Source organism: Juglans microcarpa x Juglans regia, chromosome 1D (assembly GCF_004785595.1).
Source record: "Juglans microcarpa x Juglans regia isolate MS1-56 chromosome 1D, Jm3101_v1.0, whole genome shotgun sequence".
NCBI lineage: Eukaryota > Viridiplantae > Streptophyta > Magnoliopsida > Fagales > Juglandaceae > Juglans > Juglans microcarpa x Juglans regia.
In genome coordinates, this window is record NC_054594.1 from 1,103,190 (window position 1) to 1,120,391 (window position 17,202).

The 17,202-nt window shown below is 35.8% G+C and overlaps 1 protein-coding gene across 3 annotated transcripts; it reads right to left on the minus strand.

The window, feature by feature from the left end:
- Positions 1-67: 67 nt before the first annotated feature.
- Positions 68-10,250, minus strand: LOC121254852 (WD40 repeat-containing protein HOS15-like). 3 transcript variants are annotated; one of them, XM_041155044.1, is made up of 14 exons: positions 9,965-10,250; positions 9,315-9,349; positions 8,680-9,031; positions 8,476-8,570; positions 8,330-8,376; positions 6,599-6,746; positions 4,135-4,198; positions 2,901-3,059; positions 2,615-2,736; positions 1,936-2,010; positions 1,603-1,656; positions 1,416-1,489; positions 691-765; positions 68-590 (listed from the first exon to the last, which is right to left on the minus strand). In XM_041155044.1, the coding sequence occupies exons 1-14, from the start codon at positions 10,023-10,025 to the stop codon at positions 371-373; spliced, it is 1,581 nt and encodes a 526-aa protein (XP_041010978.1). In that variant the 5' UTR covers positions 10,026-10,250; the 3' UTR covers positions 68-370. The 3 variants fall into 3 exon arrangements, with proteins under 3 accessions (XP_041010978.1, XP_041010969.1, XP_041010986.1); XM_041155035.1 differs by having other exon boundaries at positions 9,204-9,349; positions 9,965-10,249; XM_041155052.1 differs by lacking the exon at positions 9,965-10,250 and having other exon boundaries at positions 9,209-9,349.
- Between the last annotated feature and the right edge of the window lie 6,952 nt (positions 10,251-17,202).

Genomic DNA, 17,202 nt, shown 5'->3' on the forward strand with positions numbered 1-17,202 from the left:
TTTTATTTTATTTTATTTTAATTTTTAAATTCAAAAATATAAAACAAAGCAAAACGAACTAACAAACTTCATTCCAAACAACAATTATTGGGAATAAATTGTAAACTACAAATCATATCCAAATAATTATATACAGAATTCACTCCTAAAAAGCATAAGCCTTGTTGACAATTGAATAAACACAAAGCTCATCACATTAGTAATGCCTGATCTATGGTTAACGCATACCTACCCAACCATAATGCATTTCACATGCCCATCTAGGTGTCATCTCTACCGTCAAAGACCAACTAAATTGTAAGTTATCAGTCATGAATAAGGGCTTTTGCAAACCAGGAGGCAGAAGCGAACAAGTTAATATTGTAGGACCTTACATTCTGAAATCCAAAACACAAACTATGTTATTGGCGAAACATGCAGCAATCTTGTCACCTTCCTTGTTCCAGCAAACTTCAAATACGCCCCCATTCCCAGTGTACGTTTTAACAATCTTGCCTTCCTTCAATGACCAGATGTGCATGGATCTATCAAGGGATCCACTGGCCAAATACTCACCATTTGGGCTAAATGCAACGGAATATACAGGATCTCTGGATTTCCAATTTAAAGCATTAGTAAATTCAAAAGTATCTAAGCAGTTATCATTACCTTCTAAAAAATATCAACGACAGAGGAGAGGAGACTGGGTACCTGTGTCCATTCAAGCTGTGGAGAAGTTTCCCAAGTTCCACATCCCATAGCTTCACTGTTGAGTCAAATGATGCACTGTATAGAAACATAATCAACAGAATATATTAGATTATTAAACAACTTTTTTTTTATCGGTGAATATGAATTTTATTGAAAAAGGCGAAGCAAAGTATAAGGGAGTGATTACACAACTAAAATAAATAAGTAAAAACATGAATGAATACTAGAGTCTCTTCGGTTTTCATATTTCTGTGTCTGGGTACTTGGGCTTTGCCTACTTTTATGAATAAGACTTCTTGATTACCTTAAAAAAATACAAATTCTGTGTCTGTTGCAGGTCTGCATGTAATATCATGCACATTAAACAAATATGAAAAAACTTCAGTTAACATGACAAATATCAACTTCTTTAACGATACAAGATGAGTCAAGAATGATAGAACTGATTTTTTTTTTCATGTCATTCCTATACTTATTGGATTTGATTTCGTCTGCAGTTCATAATCAACTGAGTTTAATTAACGAAAACATTTTACTAGAACAAGTGCAGAGTAATTTACTTTTTGACAACCAATAAAATCAGATAATCAACTAAACAGAAAAGCTGGAAGTACCAAATTGAAAATCTAGACCACCAACACGAACGCATAAAACTAAATTTGTTTTTTTTTTTTTTTTATAAGTAACGCATAAAACTAAAATTGTTAAAGAGGCAGCATGCATACCTTGCCAACACTAACTGCTGGTTGGGATTGATCGTACCAGCTCCAGTGGGACTCCATCTGATGGTATATATCTCCTGCAAAAGCATTATTCAATGTTTCTATGAATAATCTATTAGAGCACAAGCATGTAAACTGGGATGTCCACAGGTACATTGACATTGAGGAAAACTCAAAAACTAGAGAGTACCTTAGAGTGCTCCCTTAAATCATGAACAAACTTGTCCTGCTTCATACTCCATACCTGCACCATAATTATATATTAGCTGAAAACAGAGAACCCAATACAACAATATGTCTCAGTGCCCAGAAGCAAGATGAACCAACAAGAAAAAAGGTGAAAATGTACAGAACAGATTGGATGAACCAGAAGATGGCATATGCAAACATATATAAGCATACATGTGCATGCATATGCACACCCACACTCGTCACACAGCCTCCTAAAAATGCTAAGTGCAAGCATCTACGTCAGGACATAAGAGGCAAATCAATTTAATTGAGAAAGGGGTAGCATAAAAACCTTTGCTGTGATATCATCAGAGCAAGAGGCCAGCAATGAACCTGTTGGGTCCCATTTGACACAGTTAACTTCACCCTGAAATTGCACAACAGGTTAAGTAGCCACAAAGAATTGAAGAATGATATCATTTCACAAGTCAAAGCACATAGTTTGATCTATGCTTTCCGAACATTCACGAATCAAAGTCTGCAGATGTAGCTATGATGAACAAATTGTAGCAACTAATGACCATCATGTGCACTCAATGGGTTGTCCCTTGTTTGCTACTTGAATAATCTGAGGGTCAGATTATAACTCTAGAGCAAACAGAAACATTGCTCAAGGTGGTGTTGGTAATTCCTAGAACAAAACCACATTAATTCCAAAGTTAGGCATGCAGAAAAATATAATTAGAGCAGCAGTCCAGACCTTGTTCTAAAAATCTAGGCTTCCCAAGCCACCCTCTTCCCCCACCTCCCAAATAACAATGATAATAATAAGATCAGGAGAGCAAATTAGACATGGTCTAAAAGGTCAGGTCTAAGCTTGAATCTAACATACCTTAAAGCCCCAATGTGCAAACCCCACTTAAAGGACAAGTGTGTGTGTAGGGAATAATATTGGTAAGATAATACCAAAACCTCAGCTGTTCAATTCTGTATCAGAAAAATGACAGTTACAAGCAGATTCAAGGAAAAACCTGATGCCCAGCAAAATTTTTGATAGGGAGGACTTCTCCAATCTTGCAAACATATATCATATTATCTGTAGAGCTTGTTGCAAATGAGACATTGTTGCGCCAGTCAACATCAAGGGTAGGACCTAAAAAATACAAATTTAGAAGATTTATCCTAATCACAAGATGGACAATTTTTTTATCACTAATTTTTGTTTTTTTTTATCGGTTAGGGACTGACGGTTAGGATTTTTTTTTTTTTTTGGGGGGGGGGGGGGGGGATCGATTATCACTAAATCAAATGGAGCACCTGTATGAAAGTCAAATTGTTGTTTGCATTCCTCTGCCTTTACATCCCAAACAATTGCAGTTTTATCACAGCTACCAGTAAGAAGATAGTCACCCTTCTTGTTCCACTTTAGAGAGAATATGGGTCCTTTGTGTTTACTTAGAGTACTCTTTAATTCACCTGGACAAAGATAAAGAAAATTATCAGTAAACTGAGGAAATTTGCACAAGCAATGAAGATAAGCATAAAATCCTGATTCTAACTTCCATGTAAATAAAACAAAGCACCACATGGAAGACATCAAACTAACGAAGAAATAAACTTCTATAAGATATTTTGCTTAGCCCATGTATGTGGAGTCCCATGTTATGTATGTAGGTAGTAAATATGTATGTATGCATAGTTTCCTTCAAATGATAAAAAAGACCTTTGAAACAGACTACACATGCACATGATGTACCACAAAAGAGAAACTAAAATGCATCCTTTTAAAGTGAATAAAACTCCATGAATTCACAAGAATATCCCTCAAGACTATAAGATGAACTAAAGTTCCAATTGATCACAAAGACAAATTCTCAAACCACATGGATCATAGAAGTGCCTCAAGATTAAATTTGGATCATAGAAATACCTCAGGATTCAATTTCCCTAAAGCCTGAAGCAGGGTAAGAAGCGAACTTTACACAGATCGATATACTTTTGTAATGTGTGCATTATAACTCCTCAGACATCCTCAGGCATCATTTTAAGTTACTGATCATTTAACAAAAGGTTGGTGACCAAAGCACGTTTAAAAATAGATAGCAGGCTAAATATACATGACGCATTTCCAACAGTTTGGAAACATCAATACCAGCATGTGTCATGCACATACAACTGTGTGCCAACAACATTGCCAACAGAAGCTGGCAAACAAGACTAAGGCAGACTAGCCAAATGAAATCTTGGGTAAAAACTATTTAAACTGTTTGCTTATCCACAGCATCATCACATGACAAGGTGCATAAAAAAGTATAAAGAGCTTTACCTCTCAGGTGACACGTCCACATAACTGTAAAGGGATATACACACACCTTCAATGATTGTACACACAAACAAGCAAAAACATCACATAAAATGAGAAGATGATACTATATAACTTCATTTCTGGTTCATTGTGTCATATCTGCTCCACCCTAATTGCTGGAAAATGCAGATATTTATTTTACAAAAAAAAAAAAACAAAAACAAAAACCACTCTAAGACAGCTTACCACTTGTAGTCCAAATTCTCGCTTGCCCATCATACGAACCAGTTGCAAGTAGCGTCCCCTCTCCCTGAATAGGGGAAAGAAAAACCATCACAATTTTTTTCATGGAAAATGACAAAAAAAAAATTGTAGGAAGGAAGCTTCATTACCATCAATATAGCATCTAGAAAAGTACCTTTCTTGCTTTACACGAAGTAGCAAAACACTACAGCTACAGATTAACAGTGAAAACCTGCTGCTTGTTCTATTGCTGTACTTTAATTCTATGTGTTTGTTTGTTTCTTATTCATAAAAAAAAAAAAATGTGTTTGAGAATAGGCAAGGGGAGTATGAAGCCAGGTTTGATAGGAGTATGAAGCCAGACTGTTCTATCAAATGTTATCTTCTCTTCCCGGAAACAAATTAGGAGGAATAAGACTCTGGTCAGAGTGTCTTTCTTTGTTTGGACAGGCACTCTTGAGAAGATCCTTACGATAATCTTAGAAAGAGACATTTTGTGGTTGTAGAGGAATTGTGTATGCAAGAGGAGTGGAGAGATGATTGATCACCTCTTACTTCCCTGTGAGGGAGCTAGTGGTCTTTAAAAAAAATCTTGTATGGGCTTGGTTGGGTTATGCCATGTAGAGAGGCGGATCTCCTAGCATGTTGTACAGAAAAGTTTGCTAGCACTAAAAGGAATATTTTATGGAAGCTGATTTTGTTGTGCTTAATGCGGTGCTGGTGCAGATAAAGGAGCGATTGGAACTTTGAGAATTGTGAGAAGACGGTTGCTAGAGTCAAGGATCTCTTCTTTAGAACCCAATACAAATAACCATTTTCTAATTTTCAAGATATTCAACTTATCAAAAAAAAGAAATTTCAAGATATTCAGTTTCTTGTATCACTAGAACATCACTCCAAGGCATTGCTCTTGTATATGACCCATGTACTTGGGCTTTTGCCTATTCCTACAATCTAAAAAATCTTATTTATCGATCAAAATTTTTTTCAAGATATTCAGTTATATTGTTCTCATTTTCTGATTAGGTGCATATCTTGAATACTCCTTGTGTGCATCAATACCACTTTCTTTTATAGGTAAATTGATACCACTTATGATTATCAATATCAATAAAATTTACACTTTAAAAAAAGAAAACATTTTTTTATAAGTGAAAAAAAAAAAAACTTAATACAAACATACATCCTCTTGATGCAGAGAATACCATTCCCACTCCACATTAATGTGGACTATCTAAGGTGTTGCAAAATATTAAATAGGAGAAAGACACCACCCCCTCCATCTTTTTGGGTTTAGAAACAGGATCCTTTCCCCCCTCATTAGGATAATGAAACTCAAAATTTGGCAATTGACAAATGGATAATTGCATCTACATCAATGAGGCAGGGACAGTGCCGACCCAGAAGAAAGAAAAAAAAAAAAAACCAATCAACCATGAGATTTCTTTTTTTTTTTTTTCAAGAAAATAAAAACTTAAATACAAACATACATCCTCTTGATGCAAAGGAGAATACCATTCCCACTCCACATTAATGTGGACTATCTAACGTGTTGCAAAATATTAAACAGGAGAAAGACACCACCCCCTCCATCTTTTTGGGTTTAGAAACAGGATCCTTGTCCCCCTCATTAGGATAATGAAACTGAACATTTGGCATATTGACAAATGGATAATTGCATCTACATCAGTGAGGCAGGGACAGTGCCGATCCCAGAAGAAAGGAAAAAAAAAAAAAAAAACCAATCAACCATGAGATTTCTTTTGTAGTTTCTTCAGTAGATGCTTTCTATGTACAAAGAGTTGATAAAACATAAGATTCTTTTTATAAGTAAATTCCATTAAAAGTGCAAAAGGCGCACCCGAGTAAACAGTAAGTATACAAGAGAGATGCCTATTCAGAAGGAGAAAAAGCTACAAGAGATTCATGAAAGTTAAGCCCATTGAAGTCTATAGAAGCTGTCCAAATTATACGAGTATCGAGAAAGAAAGTTTCGAGTTCCTCCAACATCTGTTCACGATTATCAAAATTTTATCATTCACTTCCTCTAAATACACCACACACCATATGAGCCAAGTAGGAACCATTATCTACACTGCTGCGACTTGTAGGTAGCCACCTAATGTTAAAGAGTAACAGAAGGCCATTGCTGCAAATTGTGTTTAGTATTAGAAGCTTTTATCACCAAAACAGCATCCATTTAACATTTAAAATAAAGTCAGGCCAAACTAAGAATAGTCACTGTTAGGCTCTCATCTAGCATTAAAACCAATTCAAAACAAGAAGTAAACCTACATCACGCACCAAGTATTCAACTGAAGAATAAATGAAAACAATTCCAAACAACCAGTTTTCCAGGTACACGGCATGACAACTAATGATGGCACAAGCAAACTACAGCATTCAGATTTAGGGAAATAAAAGCAGTGTAATGAATTTAAGGACAGGATTGGGTAATAAAACTCACATTCCAATCAAGCGTAGTGACATCTTTACTCTTCTCATTTGTTCTACCTTTAACATGTTTCAGAACCAGCACATTCGGAGGACCATTAGAGCCATGTCTCGAGCTACTATCGGCAATTGTCCATATACGAGCTGTTGAATCTCCAGATCTAGAGTTGTAAAAGACGTGTGATGAAAACAATTGTTAAATTTCACAACCTTACCCAATTTTATGGTACCACAACAGAAAATTATCTATGGGGATGTTTGGAAACAATTTCCATCTCATCCTATCTCCTTCCCAAACATCATTCAAACACAAACACTTTCAAACTAATCATTAAAACTTTCCCAAAATTCCAAAAAAATTCAACTTTTTCAAATCTCAAAACAAAAATATTATTAAAAAAAATTATATTTTAACAATATTTTAACTTTATAATATTTTTTATTCAATTTTTTCTCTCCTTTCCCAAAACCCAATAAATACTTAACTCAAACTATCTCACTATTATTCACAAAATTCTTATTTCATCTCATTTCCCAAGCATCCCCCAAACTTCTAGAAGAAAGAGTGACATAGGCATGATGTCTTAATAGCAAACATTAACATATCACTATATGTGATAATGCCTTCACCTGCATTTTATACTAATCAATTTTATCATTGATTCATTAGTTAAATGAGAAATGATATTGACAGTCCTAGAGTGTGCAAACCCCGTGCACTCCCTTAGAAAAAAGTGGGTATATCCGAGCACTCTCTTTGAAAAAAGTGGGTATATATGAGACCCACATGAAAAAATCTTTTTTTTTAATGGTGGATCCCAATTTTTTTCTAAGGGAGTGCACGGGGCTTGCACACCCTAGGATTGTATGACTGTATCTAGCATTTCTGGAGGGCACAGTTTGAGACACAACATAATTAGGCCTTGCAAAGGCAATCCTGACTCGCTTGGTGTTGTGTATATGGAGGAAAATAAATGACTAAATTTTCAAAGAAATCGCAAAGAGCACTATAGACCTCAATGCTTTCTTTGGTAATGCACTCTACCATTGGGTATCTGCTAACCAATGTACCTCTAGCTTTACTTTCAGAATTTCATTGTTCCCTCTTTTTCACACCAAGCGTATTCATTAGATACCTCCCATGTATTTCAATTATGCCTCGTTCACTTTCATTGATTATAAATAGAACACATTATTTATCAAAAATAATTCTGAAGTAATATAAATTTCTCGAGAAACTGAAATTATCAGTCAAGAAATTCTTAGAAAGCACTAAACGTAAATAAATTTACTGTAAATAATCAGCTTCCCTTTGAAATGCTTTTGCTTCTCTAGTAAGTTCATAATCAATGTTGAATTGTTTGAAACAAATGGAAAATTGTGCAAAATAACTAACACGCAGAATATGTAATGAAGCAATGACAAAGAAGCAATATTTTTTTCTTTTTGAAGACCAGGGAACCACCCCACGGAAGAGCCCTTACGACTCACCCATTGAACCTAAACACTCGGGGAGACTAGCACAGCAACCCACTGCCATGGCCTCCCACTTAAATCGCAATTTGATCCCAGGGAGGAATCGAACCTGTGACATGGGGCTCATGCAATATGAAACCTATAAAACAAGTTGACATGACAGATGCAGCCAAAAGAAAATACAAGAGAGGTTTCAACCATAAGACCAAGATACACAGTAAACCATTGCCAAAAAAAAAAAAAAAATTGCAATTCAAAACATACTAACCCTGATGCAAGAAGAGAACCTGTTGGACTCCATGCACAAGCACAAACCTGGAGGAAGAAAGGAAAGCATGCACGTCATCACAGGCAGGAAAAATAATTGGGAGATGAAAGCAACACGATGCAAAAATAATGGAGACATGCTCAAACCTCTGAAGTATGACCTTCCAAAATTGTCACATCAGAACTATGAATTTCACATGCCTGAGAAGTCGAGGTTGTCGAAATATCCATTGGTTCTGATCCTTGTGAACACATCCAAAGAATTTCATACTTCATGGATGATATAAAAGCTAAAATAAAGAGATGACCAAAAAAAACAATGGAACAAATACAATGAAAAAGTATACTTACCTCCTAATACTTTATTATCTTCAAGTTTTACTTCAACTTTATCTTCTTGATCCGTGACCATTTCCCTATTAGTTTGTTCCTCATGCTGTTTTTCTCTATCCTTGTCCTTGTCTGACCTCTCTTTATCCTTTTCGAGTTCTTTCTCCCTTTCATGTCTTTCTTTATCTCTTATTCTTCCACGTTCTCCTTCATGTTCCCTACCAAGATCTTTATCCTTATCTTTATCTTTATCTTTTTCCTTCTGTAGACTTTTCCTTTTTTCTTTTATGATTTGCCGCAATTCATAGACATCCTTAGTGATAAGATCCAAAGGTTGTAAGAACGAAAAATCTTCATCCATGTCCGTGTCATTCTGACAAGATTAAAATGAACATCTATCAATCTGAGTTCTGAGATAAGCAGCAGTGGAAAATACAGATAGGGTCATGTTGGAAGATCGACTATGCCTACTGTATTAATAAGTTTTTACTTATCAAACAAATGTTGGAAGATAGAGAAAAGGCAAAAGAACTAAGCATGCTAACATTACTCAAGTTTGCTTCCATCTCCAAGTACTGAAGTCCTTTTTGTACAAATGTAATAAGAGCACCAGGGGGAACCAAATTTCCATCAATAGGGCACTTGTTGATACTTGCCTCATATCCTAAAGCAAATGCTGAATGTGTGAATCCTGCAAGATTTGGACAAGGAGAAGTTGATATTTGCATCATTTTCTGTTGTTTTGACTGAAAAGAAGGATCACAAGAACATAGGAAAAAAGAATTATTTAAGGTTTGAATTTTCTCCCACCATAACGTCTCATCTGACTGCCCTAATAATCCTTGGTGGACAATTGGATATATAAGGATTACGAAGTAATTTCTCTGAATAGAGTCTGCAAACCCTAGGTGTACGATTTTTAAGCAACGTGAAAAATTATTCCGAAACTCGGATTTTTCTATTCCCTAATAAGCCCTAAAGAGGTTCCATCAGCAAATAACAAAAACGTAGAACAAAAATTCCAAATGCTATTCGTGAATAAAAACAGCTTCGTGCACAAACCCTAGGAAATTAATCTCCAAAAATTAAAGTCACAAATGGTAATAGAAACAACGCTGCTCAACAAGGCAATGGAAAATGAGACTGCCCATCGATGTAGGAGCTCCCAAAGGACATTGGGAGGACCGTCTACATCAGCAGGCATAAGACGTACAAATATTAATATTTTGATCACTTATCAAGGAAAAAAGAACACAAAAAACCAAAAGAAGGTAGAACTCTGAAAAGCTGTGGAGTATAAAGTTACCAGATTCTTGAAGATAACGAAACACGAGGTAGTTCAATTCGACGGATGTAATGGAGGTCATGGTCGAGTCGCCGGGTTCACAGGCTTCGGTGACTGTTTATAAAGCTTTAAACAACCATGTGGGGCGAGAAAGAGAGAGAGGAAGGGGAATTTACGAGGCCGCAGGGGTAAGGTGGTGGCTTCTTGTTTGCGGAGTCGGAGGAGTTTCTGGAACTCGTGAAGGTTTTCTCTTTTTTTTTTTTTTTTTTCCCGAAAAATATGATGTTGTCGGTCGCTCGTGAGAAACTTATGACTAGCTTATTTACTACAGACTACAATGGATCACGGCCCTCACTTCGCGGTTCCACGCACAAAACCCACGGGAACTGTCAAGTGGAAGAACTCAAAGAGGGTTCAAATTTCAAATGTGATGAGAAATAAAATATATAAATTTAAATTCAAATTTAAATTCAAATTTTTCAAAATAATTTTGTGAATCTTGCTCTTCATATGATCGGACAACAGTTAGATCGGATTGAAGAAAAGGTTGAAAGACCTGATCCTATTCTTTTGGTTTTGAATACAGATCAACCAAAGAAAATAATTGAAAAACCTTTGATTATCTTACCTGAAAGTCGAGCCAAAATTGATTTTAAAAATCCTTAGGCAAAGACTTTAGATAAGATTGATCAATTGCTTAATGATCTGAAAAAAGAACAGCCTTCTACTAGTGCTTTGTCTAACAAAGAAATAGAAGAAGAAGTTCTAATTGAAACTACAGATGAGTCTTCTAACGATCACTCTTCTGAAGAAAAGGATCTTGATCTACTTGAAAAGAATTTTCAAGATATTATTTTAAAACCTGAAATCGCCAGATTTTCTTCAAAAGGACCTCAACCAATGAGTCTGACGAAGAACTGGTATTCCAGGCCTACTCCTCCTGATTTACAGTTCGAAGAAAAAGTTTTTCAAAACCAGTCTTCTTACTCCACTGACAAGGTTTACGAATGGAATATTGATGGTTTCTCTGAACAAGAGATCATGAATACCATGAATAAAATGTCCCTTGTAGCAAATACTTATGTGAACAATAATATCAGACAACCTGATATTGTTAAGATTTTAACACAAGGTTTTTCCGGTATTTTAAGAAACTGGTGGGATAGACATCTTACCAGAGATGCTAAGGAAACCATTCAGAACGCTGTCAAGTGTAATAATGAAGGGTTACCTATTTTTGATGAAACCATTGGATCTGCCCAATCTGATGGAGTTAATACTTTGATTTATACAATTTTAAAACATTTTATTGGCACACCATCTGATATAACTAGTCGCATCAGTGACCAGTTAAATAACCTTAGATGTCATCAGATGTCTGATTATAGATGGTACCAAGATGTTTTTATTTCAAAAGTAATGCTTCGGGATGATAGCCAGAAGCCTTACTGGAAGGAGAAATTTATTGATGGTTTACCTCGTTTGTTTGCATACAAAGTGAAGGATGAACTTACTATTGCTGGGTCTCTTAATTACGACACATACACCTATGGTGATATCTGTGCAGTAATCAAGAAACTTGGTATTAGTATGTGTAATGATCAAAGAATGCTCCGAGAGCAGATGAGAAATAGTGAGAAAGCCAAATACGAAATGGGAACATTTTGTGAACAATTTGGACTTCCTGCTATAGCTCCCTCTAAAAGGAGAAACAAGTTTTCTAAACCTCATGGTGGTATCAGGAGAAAACCCCATGATGAATTCTATAAGAAAACTTATAAAAAATCATTTTCTAAGCCATTTTCTAAGAAATCAAAAGATTCTTCTCAAGGAAAATGTTATATCTGTGGCAAATCTGGACATTTTGCTAATAAATGCCCCCAGAAAGCCAAAAAAGATAAAAAATTTAAAAAAAAGCTTAATCAGTTGAATATTGATAACAATGATAAAGAAGAACTATTTCAACTCCTAGAAATAGCTTCGTCTTCATCATCTGATATCCTTGAATTCAGTTCTAGTGATTCAGAATATCATTCAGAAACTGAATTTCCAGATTCTACTGGTCCTAAGCTAGGTTGCAATTGTAATGGTACTTGTACTCAGAATATAAGAAAGACAATCCATGCCTTGACCAAATCTGAAGAACAAGAAAACCTATTGTTAACCTTGATTTCTCAAATAACAAATCCTGAGCTTAAAGAAGAATATCTTCTTAAGTTAAAAAAGGTTATGGTTTGTCAAGAACCAGAACCCTCTAAGCAAATGATTAGTTTTCAAGAAACATTGGAGAGATTTCAAAAGAAAAAACCCAAGGAAATTTCTACAAATGACTTACAACACGAAATAAATCTTGTTAAAAAAGAAATCGTTGAACTCAGATCTAAGGTTAACAACCTTAAGTCTGAAAATGAGATTTTAAAACAAGAATTTTTGGTGTTTAAAATTGATAAACAACTTGATCAGGATATTCCTTCTGATAATGAGCAAACAAATGATTCTGGTTCAAGCCAACATGAGTTAGCTACTGACAACCAGATTTGTTTGATCCATCATACTATTCCTCCAAAATGGTTTTCAAGGGTTACTATTGTAGTCGCCCATGATTTTCAATTCTCCGTTGTTGCCATGATTGATTCCGGATCAGACCTGAATTGCATTCAGGAAGGACTCATTCCTAGCAAATATTTTGAAAAATCCTCTGAGAGATTGTTTTCTGCTAATGGCTCTCAGATGAAAATTACTTTTGAGCTCAACAATGCTCATATTTGCCAAAACAATGTTTGTTTTAAAATCCCATCTGTTTTAGTCAAAAACATGTCTGACAAGGTAATTTTAGGCATTCCTTTTATTTCTGCTTTATATCCTTTTTTGACTGAAAAAGATGGTATTACTACCAATCATTTCGGTCAAAAGGTCAAATTCAATTTTGCATCTCGTCAAGAGATTAATCAAGATAAAGGTCTGAAATCTTTGCTTTCTGCAAAGCAAAAGCATCTTAATTTCCTCCAACGGGAAATAAGATACAAAAAGATTTCTGATCAATTATCTTCACCAATTTTGATTTCAAAAATTGATGATTTTAACAAACGTCTTGTTTTTTATGTTTGTTCTGATTTACCAAATGCTTTTTGGCATAGGAAGAAACACATCGTTTCTCTTCCCTATATCAAAAATTTTGATGAAAACACAATCTCCACTAAAGCGAGACCAATTCAGATGAATAGTCAGACTTTAGAGTTCTGCAAAAAGGAAATTGCAGATTTAGAGAAAAATGGCATAATTAGGGAAAGCAAGTCCCCTTGGTCCTGTCCAGCCTTTTATGTCCGAAAAAAAGCTGAGCTAGAGAGAGGTACCCCTCGTCTAGTCATTAATTACAAACCCATGAACAAAGTCTTACAGTGGATTAGGTACCCTATTCCCAACAAAAATGACTTAATTCATAGGTTAAGTGATGCTGTAGTCTTTTCCAAATTTGACCTCAAATCCGGATTTTGGCAAATCCAGATAGCCGAGTCAGACCGGTATAAGACTGCTTTTGTTACCCCCTTTGGTTATTACGAATGGAATGTGATGCCATTCGATCTCAAAAATGCCCCAAGTGAGTTTCACCATATCATGAATGATATTTTCAATTCGTTCTCTGCTTTCACCATCGTCTACATAGATGATGTTCTTGTTTTTTCAAAATCTATCGATGAACACTGGAAACACTTGTATTCGTTTCTAGATATCATTAGACTCAATGGTCTTGTCGTTTCTGCACGAAAGATCAAATTATTCCAAACCAAGATTAGATTCCTTGGTTATGATATTTCTGAAGGGAAAATCAGGCCCATCCAAAGAACCATTGATTTTGCCGACAAATTCTCTGATGTCATTCTTAACAAAAACCAGTTACAGAGATTCTTAGGATCTCTTAACTATGTTGCTGATTTCTACAAGGATATGAGGAAACAATGTCGTCCTTTGTTTAAACGACTCCTTTCTCATCCTCCTCCTTGGACAGAAATCCATACAAAAATAGTGAAGAAAATCAAAGCACATGTCAAGACTCTTCCGTGCCTTGGTATCCCCACTTCTGATTCTTTTAAAATCGTTGAAACAGATGCCTCAAACATTGGTTATGGTGGCAATCTGAAACAATCGGTTTCACCAGGCTCTTCCGAACAAATCGTTCGTTTCCATTCTGGAACCTGGAACCCTGCACAAGAAAAATATAGTACTATTAAACAAGAAATTTTATCTATAGTACTATGTATTTCTAAATTTCAATCTGATTTATTAAATAAGAAGTTTTTACTTCGTATTGATTGCATGAGTGCTAAATTTGTTTTAGAACAAGATGTTCAAAACATTGCATCAAAAAATATTTTTGCACGATGGCAAGGTATATTGAGTGTTTTTGATTTTGATATTGAATATATCAAAGGCACTAATAATTCTATCCCTGATTTTCTTACCAGAGAGTTCTTGCAGACACCCAACCATGAGCGAAAGCAAGAAGAAGAAAGGCAAAGAAAAACAGAGAGTGAATCCCCCACCTCCAATACCCAGTATAAAACTCATCAAGAATGAGTCTGGATCATCCATTGTGCCCAGTGCCGTCTCAACAGTACTGGATATTGCCAATAGGTTTACGCCTTTTGGTAAAATTGTGCAACCGTCGACCTTCGCGTCTACGGTTTCTACACCTTTTGACCCATATGCGAAAACAATGGCATCAAAAGGCCTTACTTTGATCACTCCTCAGTTTTTCCTCCCAAAAGGAAAATCTGAATATATGAAGAAGCCATTCATTACTCATCTGTTCCATATAGAACCTAACCGTTCTAATTCAACAGATCTGTTCAAAATAGCCTATTCCTATTTTCCCCCTAATTTCCACTGGATACCTGAAGATTCCTAAAAAAATCTCCAGTATTATTCCAGTATCTTGATTCTCACCAACTCTCTTACCATAAAACCCATTTATGATAAGAATGACTCCACCAAACTGATTTACCACAGTGCTTATATTCTTCGAGTCATAACCGAGGCCGAATGGGCAACAAACCCATGGACTCTTAAAAAACTCCCAGATACTGCACTGAGTTATAATTATTTTGATTATATAACGGCCTGGAGACGTTTTATGTTTTTCCAGGTACCAGATATGAGCCATTCATGGTTCATTAACTTCGACACAAGATTCAAAGGAACATTTCCTTACTGGTTTCTCCAATGTTGGGACCAATTTGGATTAATTCCCCAGAATCTCCCTGAGCAGCTCGCTAGAGCTTTTACATTTTATCAACAAGTTGCTGGTACAAAACTGAACCGGCATTCCCAGATATTTCCTTATGAGCTCCATTTTTGCAAGAACTACAAAATACCGTGGATCTTCAAATGGACTTATGAGAAAAATGCTGATATATTGGACCGAGCTTATTTCACAAAATGGTGGGATAAGTTTGGATTTGCTGATAAAATAATTGACTAGATGATTAAAGATTTCCCTCAAGTCACTCCTGATCTACAAGACAAGAAGGAATTCCCTACAATTAAGTCTGGTTCATCTATTCCTGAATATCCCCTGATATGTCAGGCCCCTAAATCTCCAACTGCTTCATCAAGAGGAAAAGCCACCAGCTCATCCTCAAAGAAATCTTCTAAGTCTGCCAAAGATAACATCCTCAACAGACTTGGTAAAAAAGACTTGATAAAACTGTTGGAACAACAACTGTCTAAGTCTACGAGTGATAATTCTGAAGATAATTCGGAAGCATCCTCCGAGGCTTCATACAGTAATATTTTTGGTCATGATTCAGAAGGCATTCCAAAGCTGGAAGATGATTGACTACTACTTGAGTTCAAAGAAGACCGACCATAGTCCTCTTTGACATAATTGTCACTCTGCACCAAAAGCAGCCGCCCTTAGAGACAGCTGGTAGACACAGAGTCGACCAAATCCTAATTTGTCATCTTATGCCGAAAACAGCCGCCCACAGAGACAGCTGGAAGACACAATGATGACACCATGAGCCCCGTGCCTAAACAGTACCCACTATTCACTCACAGGTCGATACACTGTTTTACTTTTACTGTTGTAAACAGGAACTCCTTATTTTTATAAAAGGAGAACCTTACTCTAAGCTGAGCAGAACTCAAAAACCAGAACTCACTCGAGAGACCTCTGATCCCTCTCTACCCTGTTCTTGAGTCTCCTTATTTATCTTGATTTTGTGTAAGTGCAAATCTGCACTACCTTTCACTTGTAATTACTTTAAGCCTGTTATTTTTAATAAAGCTTATATGTTTATTACAAGTAATTGTGTATACATGCATATGGTCGGTTTAACCGCCTGTTTATTTTGTGCTTGCATAATTTAATTATTGTGCAATATATCTTCCATCCTTCTTTTCCCTGCTTCTTCTCCTTCTCTTCTTCTTCAGTCTCTTCTTTTTCTGTCAGCTTCGGCTTTTCCTCCTTTCACTATTTTTTTTTTTTTTTTTGTCAGAAACCTCTATGAGGCATGGTCCTTCGGATCCATCCCTATAAAGTAAATCTTGGTCATGTGCATCACATTCTCAAAAATTTTCCTACGTGAAACTAGTTAAATCGGTGGCTTTTCATTAAAGAATGTAGGCCCTAGAGATTGTTAGCATCCAAGAGAATTTGAACATTGGGCCTGAGGGAGCAAGATGATGTTTATATATAAAGATTGATGTTGTTGAGACATCTGAAATTTACTGTTCAGATGGTTCTCTTGACGTGGCACCACCACATAGTGCCACAGGATTTATTAAAAATAAAAAAACACAAAATTATTTTCAAACTTAGAAGGCATTCGAAAATACAAAAAGATGATGAATACTGAAACTCTAAGTTCTCTCTATCCCTTTTGTATTTGTCTTTTTAATAAAGTATATGACATCCCATGGTGTGTCATGATGTCAAGAGAGTCATCTGAGCGGTAAGTTTCAAATAGCCAAATAGCATTATTCTTATATAAATATTGTGTATTCAGATAACTTCTCTCTCTTTCTCTCTCTTTCTCTTAAGAGGAGAAAGGTTTTTTCCTTCTCGGTTGAAGGGGACGATTTGCCTTAAAGCAAGTTCCTATGCCTTGGGTGGGGGTTGAATGCTAGGTCTTGTTTGGTTACGTAAATGAGATGAGATAAGAAATATGTGAATAATAGTAAGATAATTTGTAAATAATACAACAAAGCCTTTCGTGGAGCTAGAATGTTAAGGCATCGTTTGGTCAAACAGATAAGAT